This window comes from Megascapheus bottae, chromosome 21, assembly GCF_031878675.1.
Source record: "Megascapheus bottae isolate mThoBot1 chromosome 21, mThoBot2.hap1, whole genome shotgun sequence".
NCBI lineage: Eukaryota > Metazoa > Chordata > Mammalia > Rodentia > Geomyidae > Megascapheus > Megascapheus bottae.
The window spans coordinates 33,264,960-33,280,845 of NC_143529.1; the positions used below are offsets into that span (position 1 = coordinate 33,264,960).

Sequence of the window (15,886 nt, forward strand, 5' to 3'; positions counted from 1 at the left end):
CTTCACTGCCCGCTCGATAATATCCTCCCACACTCTTCCTTAATACCCCAGAGAAGAGAATGTGTCCACGTGGATTCACACAAAGGCCTGTGTTATGGTTCTTTCCCTTCTAGCTGAGGCACTCCAATGAATGTGAAGTGTGTCGCAAAACGGGAACACTGTTCTGCTGTGATACTTGTTCCAGAGCCTTCCACCAGGACTGTCACATTCCACCAGTAGAGGCCGAGATGTGAGTGAGATGGGCTCCCTCCCGCTCCCAGTGACCCTTCCTTATGTGTGTGCACTGAGATCGATCCAGGTATTGCCCACAGCACCTAGTGTGACAACAGCTCTTTGTGCCATCCTTAGAATTTGCTTTCTAGAACCGTTATTTCTGAGTGGATCCCCTGGAAAATGAGTCTGAGATGAAGTCTGCAAGCCCGGTGGCTTATTGTGCTGTGTCCTCAGGCTCGGGAGGATGAGGGAGGCCACAGGAGATGAGGCAAATGGCTCCCCTGCACTTCCTGTCGCAGATAGAGACTAGTGACAATGGCCCTTTGCTTGTTTACAACGACTGTCTTACCATTGAAGTTTTACACTTGTGTTCATGGGATTGGAGACAGAGACGGCCAGTTGGCTTTGTTCTTATTCAGGAAAGAACAAAACAAGACTGGCTTCCACCTTTCCCCAGGGCTCAATGGGCTTCCTGGAGGCCCAATATCCCCAGGGTTCAAAGCCCAGTTTCCTACTCTCGGGTCTGGCAGGCTGGCTCACTGATGCCTCAGTAGGCAGAGGAGAGCCCACCCTCACCATGGCGCTGTATTCCGAGGACTGACCCTCTGCTGCTGTCACTGATCAGGGGACTTTGAATTCTGTGGAGGTCTTAGACATGGCAAAGCCCATTGGTCAGCAGCAGCGGTAGGAGAAGGGGCTATTTTAAGGGCCTGGCTCTCTGCTCACCTGATTTTTGACCTTTCAGGACCCCTTGGAGCTGTATCTTCTGCAAGGTGGAGGCCTTAGGAAGCCAAGAGGCCCACTCTGAGCCTGAGATCCTCCAGAGGCAGATGAAGCCTGATGAACAGCTGGTGAGCAAACTGCCAGCCTCTTCCTTTCTCCTCCGGCACACACAGGCCAGGAGTCATGCAAATGCATGAAGCAGCCACACCTCAGATGTGCACACTAAAACCTTCCTGTAGAAAAATAACTCAGCCAGGGGCCGGGAGTTTGGCCTAGTGGTAGAGTGCTTGCCTAGCATGCACGAAGACCGGGGTTCGATTCCTCGGTACCCCACATACATAGCAAAAAGCCGGAAGTGGTGCTGAGGCTCAGTGGTAGAGTGCTAGGCTTGAGAAAGTCCAAGGACAGTGCTCTGGCCCTGAGCCCAAGCCCAGGACTGGCCAAAAAAAAACAAAAAACAAAAATAACTCAGCCAATTCAAGCCAACTCCACTCTTGTGGATTAACCACAGGGTTTGGAGAAGCTTCTGGAAATTATGCTGCCGGTGGACTCCTCCTTTTTACACTGCTTTTCATTGACAGCCTTCTTCTCTTGCAGAAATGTGAGTTCCTCCTCTTGAAGGTCTATTGCTGTTCTGAGAGCTCCTTTTTCACCAAGATCCCATATTATTATTATGTAAGTGAAATGGCCACTGCCCTGACTGAGGTCACATGACTCTGAAGTGAGCAGTCTTCACCCCCTCGAGTCAGAGCCCGAGATCTCCTGTCTTTCCCTATTGGATTTTATGGGGAGCCATAGAAGATAAACCCTCCTTATGCCAGTAGCTTTCTCATTGGTGCTTTCTTTGTCATCAAGATTAAGGACACTTCTACAAATCTGAAAGAACCCATGTGGTTGGATAGAATCAAGACAACGCTGAATAAACAGGGTTATCCCCAAGTGCAGGCATTTGTTCAAGACATGCGCCTCATCTTTCAGAACCACAGGGCCTCATACAAGGTAGGTGGCTCTCCTTGTGTTGCCTTTTCCTTCTGTTGAGCCTGGAACACTTACTCTCCAGCATCTTCCTATAGCAAAGCTGCACAAGTAGATTTCTGCAAGTGACTCATTTTTTTTTTCAGTAGAAAGTGAAATTCTTACTTTTCCACACTAGTCCTTCCTCCCTCCTCTCCCTCTCCCTGTCTTTCATCTATTTCTCTCTCTTTCTCCTTGGTCTTTTCTTTTTTCATTCACTCTCTTTTTCTTCCTTCCTTTTCTTTCTCTTTCTTTCCTACTTTTTCCCCCTTTCATCTGCTAGTCCCAGGGCTTAAACTAAAGGCTGGATGCTATCCCTGAGCTATATACTCAAGGCTAACACTGTACCATTTGGGCCACAACTCCATTCACCTAGCCTTGAGCAAAAGGTATCCAAGGACAGTGCCCAGTCCCTGAGTTCAAGCCCCAGGAAGGGCAAAAAAAAATCTTGGGCATTTTCCTACCTGTGCTGGCTTTCAACTATGATTCTAGGAAGTCTGTTACAGGCATGAGCCACCAGAATCTGGCCATCCATACTTAGTCTTTTTTTTTTTTTTTTTTTTTTTTTGCCAGTCCTGGGCTTGAGCTCAGGGCCTGAGCACTGTCCTTGGACTTTCTCAAGGCTAGAGCTCTACCACTTGAGCCTCAGCACCACTTCCGGCTTTTTTTCTATGTATGTGGTACCAAGGAATCGAACCCGGGTCTTCATGCATGCTAGGCAAGCACTTTAACCACTAGGCCAAACTCCCAGCCCAATCCATACTTAGTCTTAAAGTCATTTTGTTCTTCTTGTTTTCCATCAGCAAAATTTCTCAGAAATCCCAGACTCCAGGTTTCTTTACCTGTGAATGACCTATCTTTAGTTCACAGGGACCGTCTGAAAGGAACAGACTTGAATTATTAGAATGCACACTGGTTTCCAACTGTCACTGAAATAATTAAGCAAAGTTCTACAAGCAGCAATTCTCAAGAATGGCAAGGAGTCAACATTTTTGTCATTAGGAAGAAATAGCCATGCTTGTAGCATCCCAAAGTTCCTCTTATCTGCATAAGTTTTTTACCTTTTAACTTGGCTAGCATAATTTAATGCAAAAGACCTGCTCATCCTGACAGGGGGCTTTGGCATGTTTGACTCCATTATGGTTGTTTTTGTTTTTGTTTTTTTTTTTTTCTCCAGTACTATGAATTTGGCCAAATGGGACTTAGACTGGAATCTGAATTTGAGAAGACTTTAAAAGAAGTGTTTGCTATTAAGGAAGCAAATGAGAACTGATCCTTCCTGTAAGCAGATGGTGCTCTGCATTCCACCACTGTCTCCTTTTCTGGTGACTTCATACTTCAGTCACAGCTACTGTTTGCTGGCTCTATGGGCTGCAGAGGATTTCCCAGGGAATCAGCTTCGGGGGTGCCGGAGCCAGCCGGCAGCAAGTCGGGATTCCTGATTTAGGGGGTGAGGACTAGAAAAGAAAAAGATAAGAAACAGATGGGGTCGGGAGGGCTACAGCCCAAGACTACAGCCTAAGGCTGTAAGCTTAAGACTGCAACTCTGGTTTATGTCTCACTCCAATCTTAAATACTCTCTTCAAAACAAGAACCTGTCAGGTGTTACACTGATAATCAAGTCTCAGCAGAGAGTGATAAAGCAATAACACATTCAAGTCTCAGCAGAAAGTGATTCACAATACCGGCAATATAGCTCAAAGTTCATAGGCATGGCATCATACATGACAGCTCATTTCTTTGTGTGGTTATCTTATTCAGTGATGCAGATCCATGGGCCAGCCTGACCCTGCACTCGGCTCCCAACACAGGGTGGGGGGGAGGGAGGCCGAGGTCCACTCCTGGTCCCGCTAGAGCAAGTCTCCAGCTGGCTTATCTTCTTCTAGCCTAGTATATGGCTTCCATATACTGGACTTCTCCTGAGAGAATTCCACAATAAACCATGGACTAAGGTAGCTGCTTCTACAGGATACATAATGATCTCGAGTGAAAACTCTTTTTTAAGGATAGGATTCTGGAGCTGAGTCACTTCCATCCAATTGGTAATGGGTGAAATAGCAATGGTTCTTGGGGTGCTGTAAAAAGTGCAGTTGGCCCAACTTTTAGCTGCAAAATAAAAAAGCAGTGAGTTGTAGATGGAGAGGTTTACTGGCTGGTAGATGGGTTGGGCAGTTAAGAAGGGAGGAAAAGAACCTATAAGAACTTTGAGGTCTGGGGCCGGGAGTTTGGCCTAGTGGTTATAGTGCTTGCCTAGCATGCATGAAGACCCGGGTTCGATTCCTCGGTACCACATACATAGAAAAAAGCCGGAAGTGGTGCTGAGGCTCAAGTGGTAGAGCTCTAGCCTTGAGAAAGTCCAAGGACAGTGCTCAGGCCCTGAGCTCAAGCCCAGGACTGGCAAAAAAAAAAAAAAAAAAAAAAGAACTTTGAGGTCAGTACTTAGGAATTGCTAAGTGCTACTAATGTATTAATAAAAGCAAATGACTAGCCAGGTGTGGTGGCTCATGCCTGTAATCCTAGCTACTCAGGAGGCTGAGATCTGAGGATCGTGGTTCAAAGCCAGCCTGGACACTAAAGAACGGAAGACTCATCTCCAGTTAACCACTAGAAAACCAGAAGTGGCACTGAGGCTCAAGCAGTAGGGTAGTAGCTTTGAGCTGAAGAGCTCAGGGACAGTGCCCATGCCAAGAGTTCAAACCTCAAGACCAACCAGAAACAAAAAAAAGAGCAACTGACTGGCTTAGGTCTATCAATTGCTAGCCTAAAGGAGAAAGACTCATACATGCAGCTGGAAGGCAAATTGCATGGAAGGCCTATTCCAGACTCTGACTTTAGGAATAGCAGAATTCTAGAGAAGACTGCATTCTACGGTTTGCACATTGGTGGCTCATACCTATAATCCTAGTTACTCAGGAGACTGAGATCTGAGGATCAAGATCGAAAGCCAACCTGGAGAAAGACAAACCTAGGAGACTCTGATCTCCACCTAACCAGCAAAAATCCAGAAGTGGAGGCATAGCTCAAGTGGTAAAGTGACTGCCATGAACAAGTAAGTGGGCCAATTTGCAAGATTCTGAGTTCAAGACCCAGCATGAGCATACATACAAAAAAAATATGGGTCCTAATCTCAGGTGGTCTCTTATGCTAAAATCAGGGCCATGAAACTCCAGAATGGAACTTTTCAGACCGATGCACATGAGAACCTTAAACTTGAACTATCTCCCTAAACTCACTGAGCCTGCAAAAGAACCCTCTTGCCCTTTGGAAGGGAGAGGCACTTCAGATCTCCTTCTAAATGAAGATGATACAGGGGTCTCTCAGTAGGGCCCAAACAGACAAATCGTGGGTGGGGCGGAGGGATGAGAGGCTCTCTACTGCCAAGTAGTTCAGAACTAGCAGCAGGGCTGGGTTGTGTAATAGCAAGGGGAACGAAAGATTCCAGAACTCTAGAATCCAGATGGCAGCAATCTAACTTGTCAGAGCAAGATAAAACCATTTGCATGATGAGCAGGAAAGTTAGAATGGTAGTGTGGAGGGAATACTAGTCTGTAGGTGTCTTTGCAGATGGCTGATGGGATACAGTGTTCCTGCAGACCAGACAGGAAAAAAAGAATGAATGAAAATGAATGGACGGAAATGAATGGGCAGAAGGCTGAAGTCCACACTCCAATGGAAACTTTCCAGACTTGAGTCAGTTCTCATAGGACCCAAAATCCACCCATGGGAAGGAGAGCCAGCCTTCAGGAGGAAGGACTTTACAAATAGATGCAACCTGACTCCCTCAGTTTTTCTCCGCTGCGATCTATAGCTGTTTCTTCAAATAACCCCATGCAGGTAAAGGTCCTTGTGAATGCGGTTGAAGACAGTGTCTGACCTGGCTCTAGAGCTTGAGACCTTAAGCATCACCCAGGTCCTGGTTTAGAGTAGATTGCATAGGGGGAGAGTAGAGAATGTCTATCTCACAGTGAGTCCTTGGCTCCAGAGCCATTTCCCCTAGTCCTGGGAAATGGCAAGAGGTTAGAGTCACCTGCAGAGATCTGAAGGAGGCACGGGGGTTTTGCCTATTATCCCATCATTTAATTCTGCAGCCTGGCCTCTGCAAAAGCTAATTCACTCATGAGTGTCGGAGAACACTAGAAACTTAACCAAACTCCACCAGGAAGCAGGACGAGGTCATCTTTGTACGGAACAGGCAACAGTGTACATGTGTGGCCTTGCCTTAGGGCCATGGGAATTCTCTGTTTCTAGTACATTCCAGATGGATACACTGAGTGTGGTCCATCATATTGACGACAGTCTGCTGATTGGGTGATGGGCAAGAAGTTCTGTGTTTTCCCAAGGCCTTGTTCCATCACGAACATTCTAGATGGTGAGACAAACCTTCTGCAGAGTCATGTCACACAGGTATGCAGGGGTTCACTGGTTCGAGGCATGCTATGATCTCCCCTCCAAAGGTCCAAGCTATTGTACCGTGTGTCTCCTACCACTAAGAAAACACAGTGTTTTGAGGAGTATAGTAGGCAGTTTGTTCTGTGTGTGTATGCACACGCATGTGTGCATCTGCCCGCGCATAGTGCTACTGAAATGAATTGCACTTTTACTCTGCTTTTCTGATCATGGCTGGTGCTCTACCACTTGAGTCTTGCTCCCAGTCTGACATTTTCTTAGTCAGATGAAAATAAGAGTCCCTTGAACTTTTCTGCCTGAGCTAGTTTCACATTAGGATCCTCAGATCTCAGCTTCCTGAGTAAACAAGGATGGTAGGCACTAAGGGCCTGGCTTTGGCTTCATGTTTGATCCTAAGCTTTGTGATATTTGTGTCAGGGTAGAGGGAGTAGCAGGTGTCTTAATCAACATCTTAATCAAATGTGCTACACCTCTCAGAAATATCCTACATATTCCATCTGTCTAGGTAGTTTGCTCTAGACAAATCTGCACATTAGCCATGTCCTTTTCTAGGCCTGTTCTTTGACCTTGTGATTTGCTTTACTGAAACGAGTGCATAGCAGAGAGAGCACACAAGGGCAGAGGGATGTGGTATCTCTCAGAATCAACTACTGGTTTTCTGTTTCCTGTCCCTGTGAATAGCCAGAATCTTGATCTGTGGCCTAAAACTTTACCAAATGGCTTTCTGATTGGTAGAGCCAAGGGAAAAGCTCAGAGGAATCAGGCCTTCTGGGGACTGTGTGTGGGGGGGGGGGAGGGAGATTCTAGAATGAGGTCAGACTTTAGCTGATGCCCAAGGCAAATGTACCCATCTGAAGTGAGGGCTATGTTCCACCCATAGCAGATGAGACAGAGCATGCAGTCTGAGCCTAACTACAGGAATCAGGTCACTGTGCTTTGATTCAAGCAGGAGAGGGCAATTATTTCATGACCCGATCCAAGTAGGCAAAGAGGGGACTGCAGGTACTGGGGTAGCATGGAACAATTTCACTGCCAGAAGTCCTGTTCATCACCCCTGCAATGGAATGTTTCAGAGCATGCTGCCTCCAAACTAGGCTTTTATCCTTCCTGAAAGCTTTGTCCTCATTGTCCTCTGAGCCCAAGGTATGTGGGATGGCAAGTGTCTACACTGATCTGAAGTCTTTGTTCTAGAAGCTTCTCATGATAACTCTGCTAAGAGTGTAGCTGGAAATGAGCGTTTGGGGTGCCAAGACTCCTGTGCAGAGGTACTCCGTTTACTGAGACTGAAAAACAGATGTTGCAACACCTGGATCAGATCCTTTGCCTTGATAATCTGAGGCCATGGATACAGAAGAAGGGGTGAAATGGCCAGGATCTATTGAAGAAAAAGATAAGCAGAGCGCCTGCTAGACAGGGCAGTCCCTAAAGAGGGCATAGCTTGGAGTGCAGTGTGCAGTTAATAAGGTGACTCTAGGAGGGTGTGACATGGATCTCGAGCACTGGGCCCTGCTCAACTAGCACGGTGTTCTTTTTCAGTCAAGGAGGGAGGACTTGGTAACAGCTGGGTGATGATGAGACAGTTTGTTTCCAGTCCTTCAAGAAGTAGAGTACCCCAAAAGGTAGAGAAAGATGTAATCCATCCACCCCATTCCGGGGTATAAGAAGCTGGGGTGGTTTTGAGACCATTTTCTATAGTCTTCAAAACTCATTCCAAGGGGCATGAGGCCCTGGGTTCCATTCCTAGGTACCACATATACAGAAAAAGCTGTACGTGGCGCTGTGGTTCAGGTGACAGAGTGCTAGTCATGAGCAAAAAGTGTCCAAGGGCTCAGGCTCTGAGTTCAAGCCCCAGGACTGGCAAAAAAAAAAATCATCCTGTACTGGGTGCTGGTGGCTCATGCTATAATCCTAGCTACTCAGGAGGCTGAGATCTGAGGATTGCAGTTTGAAGCCAACCTGGGCAGTAAAGTCCATGGACTCTGATTTCCAATTAAACATCCAAAAAAAACCAGAAATAAAGCTGTGGCTCGAGTGGTAGAACATTGAGCAAAAAAGCACAGGGACAGCATCCTGGCCCTGAGTTCAAGCCCAGGACTGGCACAAAAAGAAAAAGCTTTCTATTTCTATTTGTTTTTGCAACCTAATTTTTTTTCTTTTTTTATCCAATATTATGACTCAAACTTGGTACCTGACATTTTCTTTGCTTGTTTATTTTATTTTATTTTTTTTTGCCAGTCCTGGGGCTTGAACTCAGGGCCTGAGCACTGTCCTTGGGCTTTTTCCTCAAGGCTACCACTTGAGCCACAACACCACTTCCGGCTTTTTTTTTTCTATGTATGTGGTACTGAGGAATTGAACCCAGGTCTTCGTGCATGCTAGGCAAGCACTCTACCACTAGGCCAAACTCCTAATGCTCTAAATTTACTATTGAGTGCTATCTCTATGCTTGAAAGAAATCTTGAGTCCCTGCAGGGAGTCAAGGCAAGAGAGGTGAGCAGATTTGAACATTGCAGGCCCTAGGGAAGTGGAGAGGGAAGTGGAGAGGGCCGGGCCACCATTTAGGGCAGGGAGACAGAGGACTTCAGGTGGGGTGGGTGAGTGGGTGGCCCACTAGTGATTTGAATAACTAGCCCATTTATGCTCATAAACTGTCTACTAAAAATTACAAGACAGGGCCGGGAGTTTGGCCTAGTGGTAGAGTGCTTGCCTAGCATGCACAAAGACTGGGGTTTGATTCCTCAGTACCACATACATAGGAAAAAAGCTGGAAGTGGTATTGTGGCTCAAGTGGTAGAGCTCTAGCCCTGAGAAAACCCAAGGACAGTGCTCAGGCCCTAAGTTCAAGCCCTACAACTGGCAAAAAAAATAAAAGCAACTCTAAAAAATAATTAGAACACAAGTTTTGAATTTGTTCACTTCTCAAGGGAATTGTGTTTCTGTGATAGAAAAAAGGCTTTAAAAAAAAATAACATTCCAGGGCCGAGAGTTTGGCCTAGTGGTAGAGTGCTTGCCTAGCATGCACGAAGACCCAGGTTCGATTCCTCAGTACCACATACATAGAAAAAAGCTGGAAGTGGTGCCGAGGCTCAAGTGGTAGAGCTCTAGCCTTGAGAAAGTCCAAGGACAGTGCTCAGGCCCTGAGCTCAAGCCCAGGACTGGCAAAAATAAATACATAAATAAAAATAACATTCCAATGGAGCTCCCCTAAGACCCAGCAATTCCACTACTTTGCATTTACACAACTGTCCAGAAATAAGGACATACTAAAGCCACTGGCACAATGATGTTCATTGCAGCACTATTTACCATAGCAAAGATATGTAACCAACCCAGATGCCCTCAGTGGAGGATTGGATCACGAATATGTGGTATATATGCACAATGGAATTCTATGCTGCCATCAGAAAAAAATGACATCGCCCCATTTGTGAGGAAATGGAAAAACTTGGAAAAAAATCACATTAAGTGAAGTAAGCCAGACCCAAAGGAACATAGGCTCAATGGTTTCCCTCATTTGTCATAATCAGCTCTCCTAGCAGAGGATTACAATAACTCAAAACCTAGATACATAAGGTCATATAGGATGAGGCTAAATGAAGGGGTCTTCAGGATGTGGAAACAAGAGCTTTGTATTGTGTGGTTGCTCTTCTTAATGTACTATCTTATTCCTCTTTGGTTGCCTTTTGGTTAACCTCATACTGTTAACACTATCTGACTTTGTTACCTCATATATTGTATATATGTTTGTTTACTTGAAATAGGAAAGGGAAGGGGGGAAAACAAGATGATTGGGAGGGGGTGGGATGAGGGAAATGGGGGCAAAAATATGAGAGGGGATGTCAATGTGTGAGAAGTGATGTACCCTCTGGCAAATGTAACTGTGACCCCTCTATACATTACAATAAGAAATAAAAAAATAAAAATTACGTTTCCACCAAGGGACACTAGAATCCAGGGACAAGGACATTTGTAATACCATGAATGGCCGCTAAAGGGTGTATAGATTTAACTATTGGAATCAAGGTCACTGCACACCTGGCTGAAATGAGGGCAGAAAGGCAATGGCTCCCTGGCACGTGTGTGCTCAGTGGTTGCCCTCACAGCCCAGGGACCATGGCAAAGAGCCAGGAGTAGTCACAGTGGGCCTCGGGGTCTGGTGTAGCCCATCCCAGCCAGGAGAACAAAATTCCTATCACTGTTCACTTGTGGAACTTTGGTGAGGGCAAGGACCCAGGGTATGGTCTTGGGACAACCCCCCTCCACGCCTGACCACCCCTCTGGCATCCACTCGGGTGCTCAAAGCCTTTTCCCTAGGGGATTGGGGGAGAGAGGAGCTGAGTTCTGCCACAACACCGTCATTCGTGGTCATTCCACAAGGAATTACAATGGACTGTGACCTCTGGCCTCGGCCCAGAAAAACAACTTGAGGAGAGAGAGGCATGAGCGTGGACATGCTTAGCTGGTCCCCGGACACCCCACAAAAATGTTACTCCTTTTCTCCACCCCAGTTCTCAACCAATTAAGAGATGGGCCAAAAGGAGAACGGAAGAGGGCCAACTCTGAGGCTAGGGACTCACAAGACACTTTGTTGGAAGTGAACTTTACAGTCAACTTGAGGGGGAGGGAAAGTGGGGGAAAAACGAGGGGAGTCACAGTGTTCGACAAGAAATGTACTCATTAGCTTCCATATGTAACTGTAACCCTCTACATCACCCTGACAAGAAAATAAAATTAAAGGGATCCTTGAAACGAGATCTCAGCATTGGGTTTCTCTCATGGCCTCCGACTGCTTCCATGCTGGCATCCACCCCACGCCGGCATCCACCCCACACCGCTCTTCTGGCATACTTGAACTTGGAAAAGCAGAGTCCTGGCCTCCACAGTCAGGACAATGACAGGGAGACCCAGCAAGGAGCAGACCTGACCTTGTCCATTTAGCTCTGGCCAGATATGTTCCCCCAGAAGAATAGAGGGCCAGGGATGGACCCGGGGTGATGGGATCCTCAAAGCCCCTCCAAGGAGAGCACAAGGACAACCCCGCTCTCCATGGCCAGGTTTCCTATCCAGAGCCTCAGTGGCCACTATGGTGGCAGGATCCAGGCTGGGCCGGATTCCTCCTCCGGGATGGCCTCTGGTCCCCAGGCTGTCCAGGCGAGGGTGTCTTCTCCACTGTGGTGGCAGGATCCAGGCTGGGCCGGATTCCTCCTCCGGGATGGCCTCTGGTCCCCAGGCTGTCCAGGCGAGGGTGTCTTCTCCACTGTGGTGGCAGGATCCAGGCTGGGCCGGATTCCTCCTCTGGGATGGCCTCTGGTCCCCAGGCTGTCCAGGTGAGGACGTCTGCTCCAGCCGCTGAGGTCTGACAGCGGCTCTGGTGGAGCGCACAGGTGAGCTGGGAAAGGCCTCTCCACAGGCCCAGCAGGGTCTTCCCAAAGGTCACTCTTGGTGTTGGGGGGCGGGGGGCGGCACTGTCCCTCTGCGTTTTCTAGATGACAGAACCCTGCGTCTTCTGCAAGCCCGTAGGCATGCTCCATGGGCGCACCTGGGCAGTGGGGCGCGTGCGCACTGTCTCCACCCCTCCCAGGGGAACTTCTTTCCTGGGAGCCCCACCCGGGAAGAAGCCACCCCAGCCCCTGGCCTCCCACCACCCGGAGTGACAGTCCGGGGGGACAGTGACAGTCCAGGCCTGCCTGGAGAGGTGACAAGGTCCCCTGCCCGCCCCGCCCCTCCGCTGAGAAGCGGCGGGTCCGCGTGGATCTCGTGCGCGCCCTGGCGGCCTCGGTGCGCAGGGGGCCGCGGGCAGCCGGGGAAGGGGGCCGGGAGGAGGAATGCTTTCACTTTCCTTTCCCGGCCGAGTCCCCTCCCTTCCCGCGGCCCACGCCCGACTTCCTGCCGTGGGAGCGGCAGCCGCGGACCCGGGACGGACCCGGGACGGACCCCGAGGCCCCCCCTCCCCGGCCAGGCCCAGGCCCAGGGAGGGCCCGGGAGGGACGATGGCCGGCGAGGACCGCGATCACAGAGTCTGGTGGGTCTCCCTCCCCTGCCCTCCCCGCAGCCCCGCCACCTTGTCACCGTGGGCTCAGGAGTTAGCGTGCGTCTGAAGTTCCCGTCTGCTTCTCCGGGCCCAGGCCGCTCACCACCCAGAGAACCTAGACCTGCTGCGCGGCCTGGGACTCGGCCACCGCAGGCCTGGGGGGCCAGGGGTTCTCATTTCCTGTCCTTCTCCACCTTCCAGAGCCCGGTCAAGACTGAAGTTGAGGGACTCAGAGTGTGGCCTAGTGGTAGAGTGCTGGCCTAGCATGCACAAAGGCCCCGGGTTCGAGTCCTCAGTACCACTTACATAGAAAAAAGCTGGAAGTGGTGCTGTGAGTCAAGTGGTAGAGCTCTAGACTTGAGAAAGCCCAAGGACAGTGCTCAGGCCTGGAGTTCAAGCCCCAGGACTGGCAATAATAATTAATAATATTAATAATTAATAATAATAAAAAGAGACTGAAGTTTAGGGTGCCAAGACTTCTGCCTGTCCAGGATGGCTCAGTGGGCGCTGAGATCCCAGATCCCCCCCTCCAGGGCACACCTCCAGCAGGTGTGCATGCCAGGCCTGGACTTGAACTCAGAGCCTGGGAGCTGTCCCTGAGCCTTTGTGCTCAAGGCTGGTGCTGTGCCACTTGAGCCACAGCACCACTTCTGACTTTTTTTAGTGGCTAATAAGACCCAGAGACTTTCCTTCAAACTACAGTCCTCAGATCTCAGCCTCCTGAGTCCCTAGGATTCCAGGTTCCTCCATCAGAGGAAGAGAAAGGCCTTTGACCCAAAAGCCTAGCATTTAACATTTTTTACTTTCATTTGATTTTTACTTTTTTTTTTTTTTTGCCAGTCCTGGGCTTGAGCTCAGGGCCTGAGCACTGTCCTTGGATTTTCTCAAGGCTAGAGCTCTACCGCTTGAGCCTCAGCACCACTTCCAGCTTTTTTTCTATGTATGTGGTACCGAGGAATCGAACCCGGGTCTTTGTGCATGCTAGGCAAGCACTTTAACCACTAGGCCAAACTCCCGGCCTTGATTTTTACATTTTTAGTGTGGGTTACAGAAATCACAAATGGTAGAAATTCTCTTTTCTCCAAAAGGATGAATTTTTAAAATGCTATTCAGAAATAAAGTTAATAACATTTATAGTTACCAATTCTATATTTATATAACATTAATAGTTATTATTTGTGTAATGCTAATACCAGGGCTTGAACCAAGGATCTCGTGCTCTTACTTGGCTTTTTCACTCAAGGCTGGTGATGTACCACTTAAGCCACACCTTGACTTCTGGCTTTTTGCTGGTTAATTAGAGATGGCAACCTCAGCTTCTTGAGTAGCTAGAATTACAGCCCTGAGCCACCAGCTTCTTGACATTCGTTTTATTTTTTGATACAAAATAAGTACATTATATAATCTTGCTCATAAAATTTCAAACACTTGTATAGGGATATAAAGGGGGAAATTTTTCCTTTCACCAGGACTGGGAGTTTGGCCTAATGGTAGAGTGCTTGCCTAGCATGCATGAAGACCCAGGTTCTATTCCTCAGTACCATATATACATAAAAAAAGCCAAAAATGGTGCTGTGGCTCAAGTAGTAGAGCTGGAGCCCAAGGACAGTGCTCAGGCCCTGAGTTCAAGGCCCAGGATTGGCCTTGATTCCAGTCCTATGCTGAAGTCTTGAGTCCATCAATGCTTATCTTTTTTCTGTTACATAAGTATCTTGTCATAGCTATCTAATACGTGTCCCTTTTTGTCATAAATGGAATGGTATTATATATGCTGTTTTGCAATTCGAGCTGTGACTTGTTTTAAAAGTAGAAATCTTAAAAGTCCTGTCTTAAATACTGGAACATCTACCTTTTTAACAGCTGCATTGTATTCCTGACGATTAAAACATGTACTATAATTTTAAGCCAGGCTTGTTTTCCACAAGATATAATAACAATGATCATACTTTTCAGTGTTTGCAGGTATTTGTCTTGTATCATAAACAAAAAAATAGGACTCAGACAAAGAGTATTAATAAACACTTGTTAATAAATGTTGCCAAACGATTTTTGTAAGGGACTGAATCCATGTATTTTCTGACCATTAGCAAACCAGGTGGGCCATTTCCCCACATGACCAAAAACTGGCAAAAAAGATAGAGAGATGCACCTTATTTTATTTTTGTATTTCCTAACAAAATGACAAGTTGGTCTATTGTTTATTAGCTTTTAAATTCTTTCTCCTATTTCTTATTTCCCCCAATATTCAGATGTTTGTTGCTTCTTTCATGACAGGAGGCTTGGCTAAATATCTTGAGAAGGTATATACTTTCCTTGTCTTTTAAATTTTGTACAGGATACTTTTTTATGTATTAAAACTTAAAATGCAAAGTACATTATGATAATTATTCTCTCTCTCTCTCTCTCTCTCTCTCTCTCTCTCTCTTTCTCTCTCCCCTTCTCTCCCTTCCTCTCTCTGCTTTTTCAGTCGCAGTTGGTGCTCTGTTACTTGAACCACAGCTACACTTCAGACTTTTGGTTGGGGGTCATTGGAAATATGAGTCTCACAGACGTTCCTGCCTTGGCTGACTTTGAACTGCCATCCTCAGATCATATCTCAGCCTCTTAAGTAGTTAGGGTTTCAGGTGTGAGCCAGTTCCACTCATCTTTTCTTTGTAAGAAGGGATTTTTGTCTTTACTATAAGATCCATCTTGCCCACCCATCATCTCAGCAGTATTATTTAGATTTTTGTGTGGTGTTTAGCACGTTGGAGATTATTTCATAATCTTTCTCAATTCACTCTTTCAGAGCAGCATGAATATTGTTGGCCACCTTCCGTGGTTTATCTCTCACACTGTGGCTCAAGAGGTAGAATACTAGCCTTGAGCAAAAAGCTCAGGGCTGTAAACATGTATTAAATGATTTAATTCAGAAGAAATGTGTTCTTGGAAATGCTGCTAGAAGTTGTCTATGAAACGAATGACTGTATGTCAGTAGAAAGTGGGCAAGATCATCCTGGAAATAATATTGCACATTTCTATTATTTTTAGTTATACCTAATTCATATCTTGATTCTTGAGCCAGTTTTGATTATTTATATTTCCTAAAACCTTACATTTTCCCTAGATTGTCACATTTACTGATAGAAAGTTGTGCAAGAATTCCTTTATTGAAATTTAATTTCTCTTCCCTTAATTCTGTCACTGCTTAATCTTCTCATTAGTACCTTTGGTCAATGTGTGTGTGTGTGTGTGTGTGTGTGTGTGTGTGTGTGTGTGTGTGTGTGTGTTTATTGTTGTTCATCTTTGGGTTTTGTTGTTGTTGTTGTTGCTGTTGTTGTTGTTGGCTCTGAAGCTTAAAGTTGGGGCCTGAGCACTGTCCTTAAGCTTTTTTTGCTAAAGGCTGGTGCTCTATTACTTTAGCCACAACTCTATGTTTGGATTTTTTGGTGCTTAATTGGAGATAAGAATCTCTTGGACTTTTTCCGCCTGGGCTATCTTTGAATCACGATCCTCAGA

The 15,886-nt window shown here is 46.8% G+C and overlaps 2 protein-coding genes across 7 annotated transcripts in view; both read left to right on the top strand.

Annotated features, from left to right (window-relative positions):
• LOC150048891 (nuclear body protein SP140-like) overlaps nucleotides 1–6,353 on the top strand; it is a 50,836-nt gene extending 44,483 nt beyond the window's left edge. For all 6 annotated transcript variants that reach the window (XM_090355002.1, XM_090355003.1, XM_090355007.1 and 3 more), the window contains 5 exons: nucleotides 114–229; nucleotides 959–1,064; nucleotides 1,534–1,611; nucleotides 1,792–1,935; nucleotides 3,128–6,353. In XM_090355002.1, the coding sequence (XP_090211128.1) occupies nucleotides 114–229; nucleotides 959–1,064; nucleotides 1,534–1,611; nucleotides 1,792–1,935; nucleotides 3,128–3,223 (540 nt within the window). In that variant the 3' untranslated portion in view covers nucleotides 3,224–6,353. The remainder of the gene's footprint in view (nucleotides 1–113; nucleotides 230–958; nucleotides 1,065–1,533; nucleotides 1,612–1,791; nucleotides 1,936–3,127) is intronic.
• Nucleotides 6,354–12,149: 5,796 nt separating this feature from the next.
• Nucleotides 12,150–15,886, top strand: part of LOC150048892 (nuclear autoantigen Sp-100-like) — a 49,752-nt gene continuing 46,015 nt past the window's right edge. Inside the window, exon 1 of the mRNA XM_090354337.1 lies at nucleotides 12,150–12,379. Coding sequence (XP_090210463.1) covers nucleotides 12,183–12,379 — 197 coding nt within the window. The 5' untranslated portion in view covers nucleotides 12,150–12,182. The remainder of the gene's footprint in view (nucleotides 12,380–15,886) is intronic.